This window comes from Malaclemys terrapin, chromosome 7, assembly GCF_027887155.1.
Source record: "Malaclemys terrapin pileata isolate rMalTer1 chromosome 7, rMalTer1.hap1, whole genome shotgun sequence".
Classification (NCBI taxonomy): domain Eukaryota; kingdom Metazoa; phylum Chordata; order Testudines; family Emydidae; genus Malaclemys; species Malaclemys terrapin.
Window position 1 is genome coordinate 125837756 of NC_071511.1, and position 22260 is coordinate 125860015.

Here is a 22260-nt window from a genome sequence, read left to right on the forward strand (position 1 = left end):
TCCCCGGGACAATTCATGTGAGCAGCACCAGCAGGATTGAGACACTTGTAACATTTCCTTGCTCCCCACAGATGGGACTAACTTCCTGCCTGATCCAGTTCCACTTAAGGACACCACTTTACATACAGAGCTCGTCAGTAGCCACTCACACAGCTAACCCCACCTCCCCAGTACAGCACCACTCCCGACGGCACACACTGAAGCTACCGTACAGGGAGGGATCTCTGTTTTGACTCCCAAAGAAGTTATGATTCTAGGAAGTTCCAGCAGAAGATGTAGAACCTCTGAATGCCCTTTATCAGATCACGTGCAGTTCTCCTAGGGAGCAAAGAAAACTCATGACTGCGGAGAACTTAGACGTAAAGAAACACATTGATACACTGTGGCACCCATCTGGTCACTCTAGCTTTCCTCATTTCGAGTGGGCTGCACTGTTGAGCAGACAGGGTCCCAAGGTCAGATTTTTATTTTTTAACTACAGAAAAAGAGTGGGTGCATTTACGAATTGCAATGGCAGGGAAATGACTAAGTGAGATATGTCCAGATAATCCCAGCAATTGACCTGCACCCCACGCTGCTGAGGAAGGTGAAAAACCCCTGAGGTCACTGACAAGCCGACCGGGGGGGTTGGGGGGGAATGCCTTCCTGATCCCACACAGGGTGGTCAGCTAGACCCTGCCCATGTGAGCAACAACCAGCCAGGAAAGCACATGGACAAAAGAATGCTCAGGGCCACCCTGTCCAGCAGCCCATCTCCAGCTGTGACCATCTCTGATGCTTCAGAGGCAGGAGACCAAAAGAACTAGGCTACAGAAAAGCAAAATGGGAAACTGAAGTGCTGACTGATGGTGGTTATTAAAGAATCCGTGGTGCTTTTCCCAATGGTTGGGGTTTTAACTCCTGTGGCCTGGCCAACTTCCAGTTTAAGAAATTGGATTCTGTCTGAATTCCCTGGCAGTTTCAAGTTGATTTGGTGGCATTCTTTGCTTCCTGTCCTAGCTGTTGTGCACTCCTGCTTCGCGTGGTTAAAAAGCTTCTGTGTTCCACCATAGAAGGGCCTGGTTGCACTTCAGTGCCGGCTGCCCGACACAGAGGGCCAGATTCTGATCTTGCATCGGTTGCACACCGGGGTAGCTGCTGACTTCTATGGAGGAGCTCCTGATTTCACTCAGTGTGGGAGACGGGAGAATCGGGGAAAGAACGTGCAGTATCTGGGATGGCTGACGAACGGCACTACCCAAGTTCTATCCTGAGTCCTCCCTGCCCTCTTCAGCTCAACAATGCAGACTCTTTAGACCAGGTGTGCTGGGCATGTAAAGCAGGGAAGTACAGGATCCCAACGGCTCAGGCAGGGACAAGTCCCCAATAGCTGGCCTGGCTAGAGATCAGAGACGATTTTAGATACATGCTCATTAAACAGCGAACAATACGTTTATTAGTGAAAATCCATCTCCCCTGCTTCTGCTCCCCCACTCCCGTACCCTCCTGCCTGCCCCTGCTCTGATCCCCTCTCTCTTCTAGGATGGCAGCGATTTGTTCTTAAAAGCGACAGGTTTATAGGTTAGCCGACACCTTCACTCTGTGGAATTTTAATTAACTTCTCCCATCGTCAATGTGTTAAGGAGCGGGGTTTCCATTATGCGGGGTCAGCAGTGTGTTTCGGGCCCTGCTATATCAGCCGTCAAATTGAAGAATTAATGACGTGGCTAATCGGCTCTAATTCTTAAAAAAAAAAAAAAATATATGGAGGGGCAGCGAGAGGGGAGGCTGGCGGGATTCGCGGTCTCATGAAACGAGCGAGTGATCCGAGCCCACTCGTTTGTGGGGTAGCTGCTCTGCAGCCGCCCATTTGTCACCCAGCGGGGGGAGAAAGACGCTAGGTAAATATTGTGACAGAGAGCGTGCACGAGTGTATGCGCGCCGGCGAGAGGAGACAGTGTCCTGACAAGAGGCCAGCTCCACAGGTCATCACTTAGGAGAATACAGCAGCCCGCTGCATAGCTCTGCCCAGCCACGGCAGAAGGACCAACAGATGCCGTCTGAAGGGAAAACCACCCAGGCCCCTGCCGAGAGACTGGAGGCCAGCACGGGTGCCTTGGTCACCACTGATACGACTGTGGATGGCTCAGAGAGCGGCCTGCACACACACACACAAAGCGTCATGGAACTAGGCACAGGTGAAGCTCACTTGGGCAGGAGGTTCAGCTCCATCACCCCCCCAAGACCCACCCCACGTAAAATGGATGGGGAGCTGCAAAACTGGCTTGGAAACCTAATGAGGACAAGTTCTCACGGGAAATTCCTAGCACTGGGCTGGCCTAAAATTCATCCCATTGAAACTCAGGGATGGCAGAGCCCAACAGAGCATCGCAGGGTGCAGTGTCCGTTGCGATGGGGACACGGGAACACATGGGATAGAGCTCAGTGCACAATACGGTCCACAGTCTGCAGAGTAATTTGGGATCATTTAGGTCTATAGACACCATCCGGGCATTATTAGCAGCTCTATCCGGTCGCTCCCGGGGACAGGAAAGGAGGCATGTCTCCTGCAGGAGGGATGACATCAAGGCCAACTCAACAGCACCTACACATGGCAGTTCACTGCCAGTCCAGTTCGACGATTTACTGGACACAGGTTCAGTTTCTCTGAGTTTATCATCATTCCACCTTCTCTGAAATGGGAGGCTCAGACTCTTTGATCAGTAGATTGGAAGAGGCTGCAGCTTCTACACTCGCTGCTGTACGCAACATCTTGACATCCTCTACTGAACAGTGACAATCCTAAGGCCTCAACTGCACGCTCAGGAGCAGGGTTAAGTTCAGAAGAGCAGCTGGAAAACAGCATCTTCGCATTCCATTTACTTTCCATTAACGACCTTCCCTATCCAATTTGCTCCATTCCCAAGCCAACTGAGCTCACTGGCTCCACAGGCCCAGAGGACCCCTTTCTGCTTCGCTTGTCAGCGGACAAGAGGCTGGAGTCAGAGCGCAGGACACAGGATAGGATCTGCCTTGTTTCTCCACAGTGCCATCTGGGCTGAGAGGAGGAAAACACAAGCTCTGCGTGTAAAGCTGAGCGGCTCTCACTCGGCGAGTGAACAAGGGAGCAGACAGGGATGGAACACCAAGGGGCCATTTCTACAGAGTCACGTTCAAGGCTGGGACCACATGGTTCTGGTGGGAGGTGACCTGAGCATACTCCCCTAAGACTTCTGCCCCCATGGAGGGCTACAGTGATTCGAAGTCGGCCTATTCCCTCCTCATCTGCCCCCACCCCTATCAAGTTCCTAGACAACTGCACCACTATCTTGGATATATTTGCAAATCCAGAGTACCAGGGGATGGGGGGGGGGGGGGGGCAGGGAGGAAGTTAAGCAGTACCTGTTAAAATGACTAATAAAGGTCTTGATTACCTTAATAATGGACTAATGGCGATGGACCAGACCCGGTCCTCAGTCTGCACCGTGTGTAAACAATGCCCAACTCTGCCAGAGGACAGGGACCAAACCTGGAGAGACAGAGAGGTGCTAAATCAGGTCACCCAGAAGCAGGCAGGGAAGGGTACAGGCATCCAAGCCTGTGTTTGAAGAGAACCACCCCCTCCCTGATCTTCTGAATGAACTCTCAGTCATACAATTGCACCAGCAGGAAAAGCACAGGCCTCAACTGTGTCCCCAAGCGACTTTACTGCCAGACTCTGATCCTCTCACAGCCCCAGCCCAGCTGATCATCAGCTCCACGCCGTGGAACAGCCAAAATTACGCTGCAAGCTCCTCAGGGCAGGGACCTGGTACTACAGAGCGTGCCGTGCACAGCTTCCAGAGCAACTAGATCAGGGTATGTTCAAATACCACCTTGTTCTCCGGGGGGGGGGGGGGGTCATAACTGAGTATTTCCATTTGTACTCGCTTGGAAATTAATTGCAGGCTTGTCTCATTTGCGCTCCCGTATAGACCCATCTCCGTAGGCCCGGCTTTTTAAGCCCACCCCCTAGGTATCTTCAAACAATAGACATGCAGAGAGGGCAAGGCCCTTGACCTCCCAGCAGCCCGGAAGAATCCCCTCCCCTCCCCCAACACATGCTCCCCTTACACTGACTCACCCTTGCCATCCACCGCACCCCTGGCCTTCCCTAGAGATGAACAGTTGGAGCAAAGTGTGGGGTTCTGCCAGAGCCCCCTGATCCCCAAGCCCCCTCCCCCTCCTCAGCTTGGATGGCTCTCTGGACTCTAGCCCTTAGCTCCCTTTTTCTCCCCATGCCCAATGTTTTACTTAGAGACTTCAAAGGCGGGGGTGCCGTGTTTGTTTGTTTGTTGATAATGCCCAGGATTGCAGGCTATTCCCGTCAGCAGGGAATTTAGCACCTAGTGTCAGCAAAAGCAGCAGAAAAGCTTAACTCTTTTCAGGCGTCCCTATCTCCTACAGGTTAAAAATATTGCTCAGAGCGTGCTATCTGGTGCCTATCAGGGAGGAATGTACATTAGCAGCTACTCGGAGCTTAGCTCTAATCAACACTCGGAGAGCCCTCAATAGCATCCACTGCACTTAGAGCTCCCTTAAAGTACTGCTGCGGATTCCCGTCCAGCCGCCAGAAATTACAACGCACACGAGAAAAATCCCTCTAAAAATCAAAGTGACTCCGTCCATTATGGCCAGATGGGAGGGTCAGGCGGGCAAGCTCATTCCGGCTGCAGAACCGGGCAAAATACAAAAAGTTAAATTCTCTTTGACCTTCGGGAGTTTCTTCTCAAGGTCATAAGAGGTCTGAGCTGCTCCTGCCCATGGGAGCTGTGTGACCATGCTGCCCGAAACACAGGCCCCGCGGTCCTACTTGAGCACAGTTTGGTGCCCGGCCAGCTTCAAACTCATTCGAGCCGAGGCAAACTCTGCCCAGAAATTGTGTTCGACAAAACCATAGCTATGGAACGTAGAGCGACAATGGGTTAGCAACATCAGAGCGGCCAGCCAAGCCAAGCCAAGCGGGACAGGATGGTCCAAGGGTCAGGGCGCTAGCCTGGGGCTCGAGACACCCAAGTTCAATTTCCTGTTCTAACACAGGCTTCCCGTGTGACCTTGGAAAAGCCACCTGGTCCCTCACGGCCTCAGTTCCTCGTCTATGAAATGGGGTAACAGCACTGCCCTATCCTGCAGCGGTGTTAGGAGATGCTCCCATACTAAGGGAATGGAGGTCACATAAGTACCTTAGATCCAGACCAGATGCACAAGATAGTGGCGGGGCAAAGGCCCAATCATGAAAAACAGGAATTGAATAATCTTTACACGTCCTGCTCGTATGATCACCTGCATATCAGGAGAAACATCTAGAGAGCGAGAGCTTTTCAACCCGTGGAACAGCTTCCCAGGGGAAGGGCCGCGAGCACCATCACTTGGGACATTTAAAACTCAACTGACCACCACTCTGGGGAATTCTTCTCTAGCTCCATCCATCAACACAGCACTGCACGATCAGGGCAGAGTGCTAGGAGAATAACGAGTCCCAGCCTCAAGGAGCCTAGGCCTAGCACGCACTAGCTAAATGGCTCCAATTTGATATGAAAGTCACTGAAAGACAAAAAATGGGTCCTGGCTGGCTCTGCACACTTCATGTCTTTTTACAAAAAACATATCCTAGGAAACAGCTTTTGATAGCTTGGAATAACGCCATAAAGAGCCCACAAAAGAGAGACTGTCCCGGACGCTTGGGATGAAATTGGAGAGCGACAAACAGAAAGGGAAATACATGTTACAACAGCATTATAAGGCCAAGCCAAAACTCCCTCGTAAGTCCATCTGGTCTGACCCTCTGTTACTACCCCCATCTCACCTTTCAAGCCAGTGGCTAGTTCCCCCAACTCCTGCTGGACCCCTTTCCTGGTGGGCTGACATTGCAAGCGGCTCTCCAGAAACCTAAGCAAGGTTTATTGTGCTCCCAACCCAGAGAGGCAAGTGCAGGGTTCAAGGTCCCATTCAACCCGCCTTTAAACACACGCAGAGCTCACAGCTCACCTCTCTGCAACAGCACGTGCAGTGCCGGACACGACGCTTGCTCACCTTTGCTGTTCTATCCCTGGAGCCGCTCACGATGATGCCCCCTTGACAATCCACACAGTTCACCTCCTGCTCGTGCGCAGAGAACTTTATGCTGAAGGAGCCATGGACTTTAGAGAGGATGATATTTCCATCACTGTGAAATAAAACCCCGAGCGGGAAGTCATCATTAGTACTACCACGGTCAGGTACCAAAAGATGAGCATCTTATAAACTAGGTCTTTTCATTTGCTAAAGACCAGGTAGATGCAAGTTGTTTGTGTGCACAACTATAGCTAGTGAATGCCCAGTTCCGAATATCATGCCCCTCGACGGTCGAGACGCATTGTCCTTACAGTCACCATTATTGCAAAGGAAAGAAATATATATTAAAATCCCTGGCAAAATCGGCACTGCTTAGCCCCCTTATCGGCAGCATCTGCAAAGAGATCAAGGCTTGAACAGGTCATTAGCATGAGACTGTGCTCTACCCCTGGAGAGGTCTCTTTCGGGAAGAAGCAAATCAAACTGGCAGGAAAAGAGCCGTGCAAGGAAGTTAAATATGGTGGAACATGGAGCACTGGATGGCAAACACACTGTTCTGCTCTGAAACAGATTTATCCAGAGTGCTTAGAAAATTAATTCCTCTACTGGGGCAGCTGAAGAGCCCTGGCCCCCCACGGCACTGAGCTTACCCTCCTCCACTGACTATGTGGGAGCTGGCGAGAACGAATCGACACACATCTTCCTGGTGGCCGGAGAAGATGGCTTGAGGACGGCGTTGTAGGCCAGTACTGTCTGGACGAAACCGGTAGGCCCGGATGTCTTCTGCCTGGGACAGGTAGAGATACTCGCCATCTAAATGCATCCAGGGCATCAGGCTGCAGAGACAATGACAAGGGAAACAGATCAGACAGCTGCTGGCCACCCCGGGACATATTCCCAGGAGCACAGGTCTGAGTATAGCGTCACAGCCAGGAAACAAGTACACTTCTCAATACATGCCAGAGCATGTCAGTGGCTTCTTTCTGACCAGACCTGAGGAAGAGGCCAAGAATGGAGTCTTTGGAAGAGGGGCTGGCTAAGGAATCTAGAGGCTTAGATATGAAATACTTAGGACTCCCATGGCCTCTTTGCAGGGGTAGGTTTTGTTCTGAGATGGCCTTTGAGTTCCTCTTCCTTCCTCCACATCCATGCAGTCAAGTGAACATCCAGCTTCCCCACAGACTCCTCTGGCCTATCTCAGTGGGTCTCTCCCCGCTGCAATTTAATTAACTCTCTACATTTTTCTACAAGTTTTCAATAAGAAAAAGCAACCAGTTTTAATTCAGGATAAGAGAACAAAAGGGAAGACAAAGTAGTTTGGATCGTGGCTTTATTAAATTAGCTAATGAACGGTCAGAGCCCAGCTCTGAAGGCAGCACAGAAATGAGGGTGGAAATCCTGTGACACCGCCCCACCCAAACAACTCTGTGACACTTCCCTCCCCCGCTCCATGATCCCATTTTGGGTCGGGACACCCGTGGTTACAACACCCTGAAATTTCAGATGTAAACATCTGAAATCGTGAAATTGACTAGTTTTAAAACCCATTGGCCATGAAATTAACCAAAATGGTCCGTGAATTTGGTATGGCCCTTCTCACTTGTCCTTTACAGGAGGCCTGGTTTTCAAGCAAGGGACCTTGTCTTCCTAGATGTTTTGCAAAGCACATAGCACAGCTTTGGACGCAGTGCCCACGAGTTAATAATCACATTCACCTCTACTTACTGCTATGCACACATCTCGTTATCCTGGGAAGGAACTAAGTTAATATTTTAAGATTTGTGGACTGCGTCCAGACCAAAGGCCAGGTGGGGGCCCAACAGTGGAAGGCAATGAACAAAAGAAGTGAATCTTGAGGAGGGATGTGAAGGAGAGAAGCTCATGGACTGTATTAGCTCAAGGGATTATTCCAGGCTTAAGGTGCAGCAAGGGAGCAGCGAAGCCCGTTCTATTGTCAGAGCACAGATTAGGAGCGGCGCAGTGGTATGAGACAAGATGCAGACAGGCTCTGAAGACAAATCACTCAACAGTTTAGGATCCAAAGTGAAGAACACTGTACCCAACTAGAACTGCCTGGGGAAGCAGAATGCATTTACCAGGGCTGGAATATGCCCCAACCCCTATTGTTGGGAGAAGCACATAGGCTCCTCGTTGACGGGTGAGACTGGGTTCTCGGGTTTGGGGTCTAGCAGGCTAGGCAGCACCTCCAGTTATCCCACTGCAGTTTCTTCAGGTAAGTCAAACGACAAAGCAGCCTTGTCTGTGTCACTTGTAAGACCCTAAAGATCAAGGTGTGTGGGGGGGGGGGCTCGAACAGTCTGAAATCAAAGTACAGAGGCAAACCCAGTGTCCCCTATTGGCTGCCACAGAACAGGGTAAAAGAAAAAGGAGCCACTTGCTTGCGTTTCCATTTCAGGAGCGTTTCCCTCCGGCAGCGCCCATGCCTCCAGTTCTGAGAGACCTTCACCCTTTCCTTCACTGGGATGCCAGCCGCTCTGCAGATACAGGAAGACAGACACAGTGAGCCCCGAGCACTGATGCAGCATGTGGACCTCACATGATCCGGCCAGGGTCACGTTCTTGCTCCAGCTCCATAAGTGACCAACCAGCACGCACCAGGCTAGCTGGAAACTCAGGGCCTGACTCACGCTGGGCAAGGAAGAGAGGAGCACGGCCTCGGTAGTACTGACTGGAGCCATGCTAGGCACCGCAGGGGAGAGTGCAGTGCGAGCAGGCCTGCCTTTACTTTTCAGGTGTAGCCAGTGTCCCAGCCACAACTGTCACGATGCAGGGGGGAGGGAAGGCAGATGCAACATAGCCCTGCTCACACCTCCACTGCCCAGAAACACCCCTTGGGGCTGGTCAGCACCGCACATAGGAGTCCTTGTGCCCCTACCAGCACTCCTCTTGGGCAGGGGACATGGAGTGAGACAGGGAGGAGCTTCTGCCATCCTCCCCGCACATCGTGGGGCATTCATCCCGTGGAATGCATAACCTAGCCCAGGGGTAGGCAACCTATGGCACGCGTGCCGAAGGCGGCACACGAGCTGATTTTCAGTGGCACTCACACTGCCCGGGTCCTGGCCACCGGTCCGGGGGCTCTGCATTTTAATTTAATTTTAAATGAAGTTTCTTAAACATTTTAAAAACCTTATTTACTTTACATACAACAATAGTTTAGTTATATATTGTAGACTTATAGAAAGAGACCTTCTAAAAACGTTAAAATGTATTACTGGCACGCGAAACCTTAAATTAGAGTGAATAAATGAAGACTCGGCACACCTCTTCTGAAAGATTGCAGACCCCTGACCTAGCCCTTCACTAGCTGTGCATGCATCTTCAATGCAGCAACCGTCCAATGCGCACCTGCAGGCTGGGAATTTTCTACCATTTGGAAGTTACAACAGCTCCTGTCCTCAGTAAATCAAAGCCAGTTTTTAACCCCAACTTAAGCAAAGGTCCTACTCCTCACTGAAGGCTAAATTCATACCCAGTTCCCCATTAAAAGCCATTTCAGTTTGTAGCCTTATCTTTAAAAAAATGTCAAGAATTTTATTTTAACAGTGGGAAGAGATTATTTCTCCCCCACTCACTCCTCAGCTGAAGGGGGCTCAAAGGGATTCCACTCCCACTTGCTGAAGATTTTGCTCTTCAGGCAGATCTCAAGCATGGAAGAGTTCAGCCTAAAGAGTGAGTGTTTTGAAAAGTTCATGGATTACAAGGCCAGAAGGGACCATTCTGATCCCCTAGTCCAGTGGTTCCCAAACTTTAACAACCTGTGAACCCCTTTCACTAAAATGTCAAGTCTCGCGAACCCCCTCCTAAAAATGAATATTTCCAGGGATTTTCTCCTTTACCTGAGTATAAATTATAAAAGCAGTGATCTTGGAAATATAAAATTTGTTTTTATGACATGCTTATTACACACTATTTATTATTAATTATTATTTATCATTACAGTATTTTTATTACATTATGAAAATGGCAAAACTCTTCCAAGATCTCATTTTCATAGCTTGTATCACTTTGAATAAGCCTGTTATAAGACAAGGCTCCTATGTTTCATCAAGGAGCATCAGATGTGAAACAGCATGAAGGTATTTAAGAAGCCAACTCAAAGAGTTCCTTCTACACAAGCATTCAGGTCTTGAATAGTCCAGGCAAACAATGCACGTTACAACAAAGCTTAAACTTGTTCTTCATAGTAATTTAAAAAAAACAACAATACTAGCTGCCTATTTAATTTTAAAAACAGCAAAAGATATCCACCTCCCTTTCCATTTCTTATAAGGAGTCTTGAAATTTAAAATCTCCTCGGTGTGATAAAAATGCTTGCTTTGATCTGCTTAGCTCTTGGAAGTTCAGGGGTTCCGTGCTGCTGGCCCCGGGCTGCCCGGAGTCCCTAGGGACAGCTCTGTCCGCCATTAGGGAATTTTTTCCCGAGAACCCCCTGTAACATTTCACGAACCCCAGTTTGGGAACCACTGCTCTAGTCTGACTTCCTGCAAAGCATGGGCCAGAGAACCCCACCCAGCAATCTCTGAAGAAAGCCCACAACTTGTGTGTGAGCTACAGCATTTCTTAGAGAGGTTTGATTGAAAGACCGCCAGTGATGGAGAATACTCTGCATTCCTAGGAAAAAGTTCTTCTAATGGTTAATTATTAAAAATCGCACCTTATTTCTCACCTCCATTTGCCTAGCTTCAGTTTACAATCATTAGATCTCGTTATGCCTTTTTCTACTAGATTAAAAAGAGCCAACTACTATCATAATATCTCTTCTCATGTACAAGTTTCAGAGTAACAGCCGTGTTAGTCTGTATCCGCAAAAAGAAGAACAGGAGTACTTGTGGCACCTTAGAGACTAATAATTTGTTAGTCTCTAAGGTGCCACAAGTACTCCTGTTCTTCTTCTCATGTACATACACCTCTACCCCGATAGAACACGAATTTGGCTAGAACGCGGGAAAGCAGCGCTCCGGGGGGCGGGGCTGCGCACTCCAGCAGATCAAAGCACGTTCGATACAACGCCGTTTCACCTATAACACGGTAAGATTTTTTGGCTCCCGAAGACAGCGTTATATCAGGGTAGAAGTGTACTTTTCAGACTGCAATCAAAGTTATGATCATGACCCCACATATTCTGAGGCAAACAACCTAAATTCTGCAGCAGATTCCGTGGCTTCAGCATGCACAGGGATCCGGTTACAAGCAGGTGAAAAACAGTTCATAAAAGAAAAACTATTCCGCAACCTGATCCATAACACCCACCAGAATACATAAACACCCGCATCCACTGCTGAACTGCAGCTGCATCTGGGGTGGAATAAAGTAGCTATTCAACAGTGCCCAGCAAGGCTACGCAACAGTTCAGAACAAGCAGCATTCAGCATTCCACAGAAACTACAGTGAGCATTTCACAGGAGGCGGAACAGAATTACTCAAAATGGAATTTGGTGAGACTGACACAGCTAACACTCCCCATAGGATCGGATATTAAACCCAGTAATCTAAACATTTCAACTAGTGACTAAACAGAGCCCCAGACCATGACTGGCAACCCTCTACATAGCTTATCCCCAGCAATATTCTGATAAACCCAGTGAGTTCCTGTTCCATAATTAGCAAATTCCCTGGTTCCCTCGAACGCTGTTCCTGGATGACCTCCTTTGGACCCCCGGTCACAGCTGCTCACTCTCTCTAGCCTGGTCTCTCCTTCCACTCTTACATTGCCAACATCTCCTCCTTGACCATGACTTGGTCAACGCTTCTCCAGCCTCCCGGCATCTCAGCTGCTTCCACTCTAGCCAAAACTGCTGCTGCTAAAAGAGTCATCTTCCATGCCCTCTGCTCAAACGCAGTCACTCCCCTTTTTGACTCTTTTCTCTGACTTCCCCTTAAGTTTCACAGCAAGGTTGGATTTCTTTGTCCACACCATCCACATCCTGCACAACTACGCCCTGTCTACACCTCTGCTCTCCTTTCCCTTACTTACATGTCCTTCCTAACGGCCCCCTTGGCACTGAGGGCTGGTCTATACTGGAAACTTACATCAGCATAGCTACATCTCTCACAGATGTGAAAAATCCACCTGCCTGAAAGCCCGAGCTATGCCCACCTAAACCCCGGTGCAGACAGCGCTAGGTTGACGGAAGAATTAGCCACCACCTTTCGGGGAGGTGGATTAACTACAGCAATGGGAGAATCACGCCTATCGTTGTAGTGAGCGTCGACACAAACGCGGCAGCCCTGCAACTGTGCCACTGTCCCATTTTACATGTAGACATAGCCTGAAGAAGGGCAACGTTCGTTAATATTTAGTTTAATTGCAACGATTCATTTGAGCGGTCCCCATCTCACTCATCCCAACTGCTCTCCCTGCAATAGATCCGCAAGCAGCCAAACGGCCACAGAAACCATTTCTACTGTCTTCTCCAAACACTGGATGGGAAACTATCCCGCTTCTCTCTACTCCAAGAAGCGCACGCACAGATGAGAGAAAGGGTCCGATTCCGCATTCACAAAGCATTAGAAAACACTCTCGAGAACTATCTCCTGACCAGTCTTTGCTAGTTCTACTTTCTATGACACGGTCACAGTTACGGCTTTATTCCCAGCTCCCGGCATGATTTCCCTAGGCTAATCCACACACAGACACGAGCACATGCCTAGTTCTCAACTTTTACAGTCGTCCCACCAAGGAGAGCTAAGATGGCAAGAAGTTTCACTTCCCCGGGCAGCCCATGGAGCGCGACCTGCAAGCCATCTGAAAGGAGGAAAGGAGGTTTGCCCAGACCAAGGAGGATTTATTTTAACTACCATCATCAACAGAGTGCCTTGGATCTAAATTTAGTGTCTGCTGGACCGATAAGGAGAAGAAGAAGAAACTTTGCAGCCTCCTAGAGAGAAAGCAGAGGCGGGATCCAATTAGCCCTGCCCTTCACCCTCTCCAGGGAAAACCAGCGCAGGCAGCACTTAAACTTTGCATAGCTGCTTCTAGCTTTCGTCCCCCAGAAAAAAGGAGCTGTTTAACCAGGTATGTGCAAGGCCATGAGAAACAATGGTGCAGGAATGCTCTCTCCCTTGCTCTGTGCATTCCAGTCCTGGATTCGTGTGCAAGGACCCTCCAAACAGGAGAGAGGTTACAGCACTGTGTATATGGCAGTTATTTATTTAGGTGAATTCAGAGGGGTTGTTTGTTTTGTTTTTAGTTCCCATGAAAGTGAGCAGGGGAGCGGAGACAACGCCAGCAAACACTACGGAATGGGCACAGATGCACCCCCATTGTGACCGGCTGCACCACCTGTCGTTCCAGTCCCAAAGTCACAACACCCTCCCCATTCCCAAGCTCTGCCAGTGCACCTCTATCCTGATTCAGAATATCCCCTGCTAGTGCACTCTGTGGCTTCCCCAAACAGCTCCGCAGGTGCACCTCCAGCCTGCTCCATAGCAACCTTGCTACAAAGTCTCCAAATAGGTCTCAAAATGTACTTGCATAAGAACGGCCAGACTGGGTCAGACCAATGGTCCATCTAGCCCAGTATCCTGTCTTCCAAGAGGATGCCAGGTGCCCCAGAGGGAATGAACAGAACAGGAAATCATCAGAACAGGGAATCATCAAGTGAGCCATTCCCAGCTTCTGGCCAACAGAAGCTAGGGAAACTTCAGAGCCTGGCCATCCTGGCTAATAGCCATTAATGGACCCATCCTTCATGAATGTATCTAGTTCTTTTTTGAACCCTGTTATAGACTTGGCCTCGACAACATCCTCTGGCAAAGAGTTCCACAGGTTGACTGTGCGTTGTGTGAAAAAATACTTCCTTTTCTTTGTTTTAAACCTGCTGCCTATTAATTTCATTTGGTGGCCCCTAGTTCTTGTGTTAGGAGAAGGAGTAAATAACACTTTCTGATTTACTTTCTCCACACCCAGTCATGATTTTAAACACCTCAATCATATCCCCCCCTTAGTTGTCTCTTTTCCAAGCTGAAAAGTCCCAGTCTTATTAATCTCTCCTCCTATGGAAGCTGTTCCATACCCCTCATCATTTTTGTTGCCCTTCTCTGTACCTTTTCCAATTACAGTATATCATTTTTGAGATGGGGTGACCAGATCTGCACACAGTATTCAAGATGTGCATGTATCATGGATTTATATAGACGCAATAAGATATTTTCAGTCTTATTGTTTATCCCTTTCTTAATGATTCCCCACATTCTGGTCGCTTTTTTGACTGTCGCTGCACATTGAGTGGATGTTTTCAGAGAATTATCCACAATGACTCCAAGATCTCTTTCTTGAGTGGTAACAGCTAATTTAGACCCCATCATTTTATATGTATAGTTGGGATTATGTTTTCCACTGTGCATTACTTTGCATTTATCAACATTCAATTTCATCTGCCTTTTTGCAAACAGGAAATCATCATCAAGCAGTTGTGTTTCTAGTGGGGTCTTGCAGGGAGCGGTTCTTGGCCCTACCCTGTTTAACATTTTTATCAGTGACCTGGTAGAAAACAAAATCATTACTGGTAAAGTTTGTAGATGACAAAGATTGGAGGAGTGGTTAATAATGAAGAGGACCGGTGACTGATAAAGAGAAACCTAGATTGCTTGGTAAACTGGGCACAAGCAAACAATACACATTTTAATATAACCAAATGTAAAGTCATACATCTAGGAACAAAGAATGCAGGTCATACTTCCAGCATGGAGGACTCTATCCTGAGAAGCAGTGACTCTGAAAAAAGACTTGGGGGCTATGATGGATAATCAGCTGCCCACAAATTCCCAGTGCAACACTGTGGTCGAAAGGGCTAACATGCCCTTGGATACATAAACAGGGGAATCTTCAGTAGTAGAAGAGAGTTCTTTTGCTGCTGTAATTGGCAGTGGGGAGATTGCTACTGGAATACTGTGTCCACACTTCAAGAGGATCTTGAAAAATTGGAGAGTGCTCAGAGAAAAGCCACAAGTAAGATTAAGGATTGGAAAACATGCCCTATAGTGAGAGGCTCAAGGATCTATTTAGCTTAACAAAGAGAAGGTTGAGGGGTGACATGATCACGGTCTGTAAGTATCTACATGGGGAACAGTAATTTGATAGAGGGCTCTTCAGTCTAGCAGAGAAAAGTATATAACATGATCTAGTGCCTGGAGGTTGAAGCTAGATAAATTCAAGCTAGAAGTAAGGTGCAAATGTTTTCAGCACTGAGGGTAATTAACAACTGGAACAACTTACCAAGGGTTGTGGTGGATTCTCCATCACAGACATTTTTTTAAAACAAGATTGGATGTTTTTTCTACAAGCTCTGCTATAGGAATTATTGTGGGGCAGGTCTCTGGCCTGTGCTAGACAGGAGGTCAGACCAGATGATCACAATAGTCCCTTCTGACCTTAGAACCTAGGAGTCTATGAAGTGCATTTTAAAAACAACAAGGACGCCTTTATCAAAGATGTTACATCTGAAGAAGTGGGTTTTTTACCCACGAAAGCTTATGCCCAATTAAATCTGTTAGTCTTTAAGGTGCCACCGGACTCCTTGTTGTTTTTGTGGATACAGACTAACACGGCTACCCCCTGATACTTAAGGATTCATAGATTCATAGATTATAGGACTGGAAGGGACCTCGAGAGGTCATCGAGTCCAGTCCCCTGCCCGCATGGCAGGACCAAATACTGTCTAGACCATCCCTGATAGACATTTATCTAACCTACTCTTAAATATCTCCAGAGACGGAGATTCCACAACCTCCCTAGGCAATTTGTTCCAGTGTTTAACCACCCTGACAGTTAGGAACTTTTTCCTAATGTCCAACCTAGACCTCCCTTGCTGCAGTTTAAACCCATTGTTTCTGGTTCTATCCTTAGAGGCTAAGGTGAACAAGTTCTCTCCCTCCTCCTTATGACACCCTATTAGATACCTGAAAACTGCTATCATGTCCCCTCTCAGTCTTCTCTTTTCCAAACTAAACAAACCCAGTTCTTTCAGCCTTCCTTCATAGGTCATGTTCTCAAGACCTTTAATCATTCTTGTTGCTCTTCTTTGGACCCTTTCCAATTTCTCCACATCTTTTTTAAAATGCGGCGCCCAGAACTGGACACAATACTCCAGCTGAGGCCTAACCAGAGCAGAGTAGAGCGGAAGAAGGACTTCTCGTGTCTTGCTCACAACACACCTGTTAATGCATCCCAGAATCATGTTTGCTTTTTTTGCAACAGCATCACACTGTTGACTCATATTTAGCTTGTGGTCCACTATAACCCCTAGATCCCTTTCTGCCGTACTCCTTCCTAGACAGTCTTTTCCCATTCTGTATGTGTGAAATTGATTTTTCCTTCTTAAGTGGAGCACTTTGCATTTGTCTTTGTTAAACTTCATCCTGTTTACCTCAGCCCATTTCTCCAATTTGTCCAGATCATTTTGAATTATGACCCTGTCCTCCAAAGTAGTTGCAATCCCTCCCAGTTTGGTATCATCCGCAAACTTAATAAGCGTACTTTCTATGCCAATATCTAAGTCGTTGATGAAGATATTGAACAGAGCCGGTCCCAAAACAGACCCCTGCGGAACCCCACTCGTTACGCCTTTCCAGCAGGATTGGGAACCATTAATAACAACTCTCTGAGTACGGTTATCCAGCCAGTTATGCACCCACCTTATAGTAGCCCCATCTAATTTGTGTTTGCCTAGTTTATCGATAAGAATATCATGCGAGACCGTATCAAATGCCTTACTAAAGTCTAGGTATACCACATCCACCGCTTCACCCTTATCCACAAGGCTCGTTATCCTATCAAAGAAAGCTATCAGATTGGTTTGACATGATTTGTTCTTCACAAATCCATGCTGGCTGTTCCCTATCACCTTAAGTATCCTTAAGGTGGGACTTTCCAGACTTCACAGTATTGAGGTGAGACAATTTCAGGGGCTCACAGACTCCCAGGTTTCCCTTACAAAAACAAGGTCCCTAAGATATAGGAGGGAAAAAACACTCTCAATCACAGCCCTTTTGGTCCATTTCCCCTTTGAAGTGAGAACTAATGTACTGTTATTAATACTAAGCAAACAGCAATTGGGCACATGTCCCTCAAGGAGAGGCAAAACTACCTCCCACGCAAAGTTTCCATCCAAAGGGAAAAAGGTCAAGTTAGAACCCAAGGATGGATTTATTAAGTAAGCACTGACATCTTTAAAGTTACGAAATATTCTGCAAAGGCATAAGTAGCACCTCCTGGAATACCAAATTTCCTCTCTCTCCATGAGTCTAGAAGATCTAAATGGTCTGCCTATGAGATGATTCCTCTCTCTACCAGCAGCACAAACTCAAAACAAACTCTGCCACTGATGTCACCAACGAGAAAGATTCAGCAATTGCAATTTAGCTAAAATCCTCCTGACTAAGTGCAAGGCAGAAAAGAACACCTTAGCCAGACTCACTTTGCACACCTAACCTCTCCCTCTCTTGCCATGGAAGCCATCAGAGAGAACTCAGAAGACACTGGGAGCAGAGGTGTCATTTTTAGATAGTCACTTCTCTGACAATAACGAACCGTAACAGAACACACGGTACTGCAGGAATATTAGCCTGAATGCCATGGTTGATGGCACAGCCATGATGCATTTGTACGCATTGCTGGCCTAGACTCAGGGTATTACAGAATTCCAAGGGACAGCCACTCTTCTTTTAAGATTCTGGCCTTCTTTTGTTCTTTACTATCCCCTTGCATCCCATCTTGCTGGTAATTACACCACTAAGGAAACGCTAGGAGAATCTTAAGAAACAAAGAAAAGATTCCAATCCCTCTTTTTTGCAGAGAACTGAAAAAAGGTGCCAAACATATTAAAGACTAGTTACCAAGAAGCCGCCATCCTGACAACAACAGCACTCCGCATTTAAATGCATGAGAAAGCCAGTGGAGCTGCAAAGCAACATGGTAGGATTTTCACAAGTGGCAAGGGACTTTGGATGCCTCGGCGTTCCCGTATGCCCAAACTGAGACACCTTAAAAGGGACGGATTATCAGAGACGGGGTGCTAGGATCTTTCTGAAAACCTGGCCCCTTTGAGTGGGTCTCAAATTGGGCATCCCAAAAACAAACAAACAAACAAACAAAAACACTAGTCACTTTTGTGAGACTTTGCTACCATTTGATTTCATGATCCACATTTGGATCTACCAACAGATCTGACTTCACACCAACTTTAAAATCCCATCACTCTCCTGTGTTTAAATGCTAAGTCACTTTCCCTGTGTCCTGGAGCTCCTGGTGGGGGGGAAGCATTAAGAAAATGGAAGAATGAAGACAAACTTTTAAAGTCTCTCTGCAGTCTGAGGTAGCGATCAGAATACGCTGGAGTTTTCCTTTTAAGTAAATGGCATTTGCATTTCTCAGTGGCGGACAGTTACGGGCAACACTGGATGCAAGAGGAAGGAAGGAATCTTAACAGACAAGAGCAGGTGCCCCCAGATTTCTGTAACCCCTCTCACCTATCTCCAAGGTGCCCTCCAGTCCTGTTCCCAAGAACTGATATTGTTTTTAAAATGACAGAGCACCCAGAAAAGATTAGCCCCCTGTAAATAAACATCTCCTGTGGCTGTTAATGCGTGTAGGAATCTCTAACCTGGCCCCGGGGCCTGGCCAGATACTCTTTTTCCCAGCCTTCTTTCCATAGCCTGGGGCTCATTTTTCTCTCCTCTCTCCTCCTCCCCTTGTCTATGCTTTCCGGCACTTAGCCACCATTAAAATGACTGCATTCCTGGGCATGTGACCCATTTTAAACACCCCCACCCACACGCAGCTTTTCGACCCCAGGAAACCTTCTGCAGCATGTAAGTTTATGATCAGTAAAGCCAGACCAGAGAAGAAATTTAGAGCTTCCCCAGTTCACCTTTCATTTTCCCAACGCCAAAAAAACAAGACCAGCCTGTGCAAGGAGGAATTCCATTTTTAAAAGAGTTTGCAGGGCCAGAGAGTGCTCTGCATTCTGATCCAAGAGGCTGAGAAGTCAGGTCCGGCACAGCAGCCGCATCGTCACTTAAGACTCTCCCAGACAGATTTTGGGCTCTGTGCCCACATTCAATTCATTCACGATTCTGAAACACCTCCCTCCCCACAGGTAAAATCGCCCCCGTGTACTGATTCCAAGTCCCTCGCTCAGCCAATGATTTAACACCCACACTTCCCCCATGTGCTGCCTCCAGCAGACACCTCCCACACAGCGCGCACACAGAGTGCCCCTGTCTGGCACGCAGTAAGCCCGAATTTAGCTTGCAAGGTTCCAAAAAGGTCAATTACGGCTCAAAAAGGATCTTCCGTTTTATGTGGCTGGTCACCCACTTAGCCAGGGGACATCAGTCCAGATCACCTTGGGATGGGAAGGGGGGTTGTGCAGGAAAGGGTCATGTGCAATTAGTGCCTGCCACAGCTGGCCTCTACTCAACCCACGCTACTTGCTAGCTACTTCAGCGACTCCTGGTAGCAAGCCATCCTCTGCTCCTAGCATCATCCCCTAGGTAGAAGGGCCAGCGTGCTTTGTTTCTTAAATAGTAAAATATCTGCCATTTAGTCCCACTGTCCCTCCAGACAGCTCTCCTGAATCCAGTGCATTTCAATGGAGCTGGAAAGTGACCATCTATGTGACTTCTGAAACATTTCTGTTTACACAAAGCACAGCGGCAGCACAGGGGACCGAAGGCAGGAGTAGAATTAGAAGTGGAGCCCATCGCTTAGATACAAAGGTACTCCTGGTTATTTACTCCTTCCCATAGCACCAGAACTAGGGGTCACCCAATGAAATGAGCAGGTTGAAAACAAACAAAAGGAAGTATTTCTTCACACAACGCACAGTCATCCTGTTGCCAGGGGATGTTGTGAAGGCCAAGACTATAACTGGGTTCAAAAAAAGAACTAGATAAGTTCATGGAGGACAGGTCCAGTAATGGCTATTAGCCAAGATGGGCAGGGATGCAACCCTATGCTCTGGGTGTCCTTAAGCCTTTGACAGCCAGAAGCTGGAAGTGAACCACAGGGGATGGATCACTCAATGATTCTCTGCTCTGTTCATTCCCTCTGGGGCACCTGGCATTGGCCACTGTCGGAAGACAGGATACTGGGCTACAAGGACCATTGGTCTGACCCAGTCTGACCATTCTTAAGTACCTATCATCTTTGCAAACACCTGTAAAACAAAGATTAGACAGCAATAGCTCTCAAATTCTGGCAGGCACGAGTCTATAAAACAAAGGATAGTTTAAGGCGAGCACCCGGACAATTCACTAAACACAGCTCTCAATTCTTTTTAAAAACACACAAGTTTGAAGGACGATATTTCTTCATAATTTAAAAAAATTAAGACACCTCATTTAGCACCCTCTCTAAGAGCATCCTTCTGCTATGAAGCCCTTCAAGAATAATCAACCAATCCTTCAAAGGGCAATGTTTTCAGAAAGATTTGATCTAGGACGACTTTGGACCTTCATCAGGTCTCATGTACCTCCACTGTATTGTCAGATTAATTACGTGCACGATCCTATGTCCTTCGGCTTGCACAAGTACTTCCAGCTGCACAATGGGACTACACGCATAAAAAGGGTACACAAGACGGGGCCAGTGAAATCAGACAAGCAGAATCAAGACTTTAACTTGTAAATTCTAAAGAAATTACAGCCCAAGGTACGATGGTTACAATGCTTTCTAACCACGAGAACTGACTACAACTTATAAAACACCACACATCACCTGGGTGTCTTTATCAGCAGCTAACTAGACTAACGAACCCACTCCCAATACTCTGAAGCTTGCTCTACAGTATTTCACTGCAGCAGGATCTGTCCTCCATCAGGTGTGCACAGAACTGAACGTCCCGTGTAAAGAGAAGAGCTTGTTGCTGGGTTGCAAGAAAAAGAAAACGAACATTTCTTATCGTCCACTACATTTCCAGGATAAAACAATCTCGACAAACCCACTATAAAAGATTTTCATTTCCCCCTTCCAACCTCACCCCCACCCCACAAAAAGTTTAAATATTCTGCTCAAGTTATGGATTTCCTCTCTTTCTTGGCAGAGTTACCAGAAGAAATACAATATTCCTTATGGGCCATACTTCCCAGCTGCTGAAGTGAGCGAGTGGGTCAGTCCCTTCAGTACCACTGCCCCAGGTGATCCCAGGCCACCCCTCTGCAGTGACTGCCCTGGGCCCCCTCAAAAATATATATATATATTGCTCAGCCAAGAGTGAATAAGTTTCCTCCGAATGCTTCCCCTCTAGCAGTGTTTGGTGATCCCCGATAACCACAGTCTCCTGCAGTCATGAAAGATACTTCTGCAACTGCAAGATCTTCCAGCCTTTTATTGGGAGATTCCTACTTGCTTTGTGTAATTTCAGCATGAGCTGAAACAATGGTGCCTGCAAGAACAGATACTGTCTTACAGAAGATGTGATGGCCTCTTGCTTTATTTTTCCAGTAGCATGGACTATCCCTCCCAATAACTATGCACACTCCCAAAAGTGCTGGCCGTTTTTCGTCACCAACTTCAATCTGCATTTGTGCAGTAGGCAAAGATGCAGAAGCAGGCTGGCTACATTTCTCTTTCTTTTAGAGTTGACAAAAGGCGCCACAACTGACGGAAATCCTGTCTATGCTGTATCTATTCTGAAGATAAACAGAAGGTTTCCCTACACTGGCCATCACCAATCAGCCTCAAACCTAATTTGGAGGAACCACATATAGGAAGGAGAGGGAGGCTCACTTTTTATGACTCATTCAGTCCTTGGCCTCTCAGCTGAGACTGCTAACAAGGGGGCCAACGGTGTCTGTTGTTTGTGAGATCTGAACACGTGTCCACTAGGAACTGGACTGAGACCCACCAACTCACAGACCACAAACAAACAGCCAAGAGAGGAGAACTATTCATACTAGCTGCCCCATTGCTGGTCCTCAACAAATCTACTTGCTATATAAACAGCTCTGCCAGTAGAGCAGAGATTCTCAAACTTCATTGCTCTGCGATCCCTTTCTGAGAACAAAAATTACTACACGACCCTGGGGGGGGTGGGGAGGAAGGGGACCAAAGCCTGAGCCCACCCGAGCTCCACTGCCCCAGGTGGGGGGCCAAAGCCAAAGCTCAAGGGCTTCAGCCCCAAGCAGGGGGCCTGTAACCTGCACCCTGCTGCCTAGGGCTGA

General features: G+C 47.6%; 1 protein-coding gene across 1 annotated transcript in view; it reads right to left on the bottom strand.

Annotated features, from left to right (window-relative positions):
• FBXW4 (F-box and WD repeat domain containing 4) overlaps positions 1-22260 on the bottom strand; it is a 96796-nt gene that overhangs the window by 65907 nt on the left and 8629 nt on the right. Inside the window, exons 2-5 of the mRNA XM_054035170.1 lie at positions 8472-8567; positions 6723-6908; positions 6052-6184; positions 3414-3508 (exon numbers count right to left, since the gene is read on the bottom strand). Coding sequence (XP_053891145.1) covers positions 3414-3508; positions 6052-6184; positions 6723-6908; positions 8472-8567 — 510 coding nt within the window. The remainder of the gene's footprint in view (positions 1-3413; positions 3509-6051; positions 6185-6722; positions 6909-8471; positions 8568-22260) is intronic.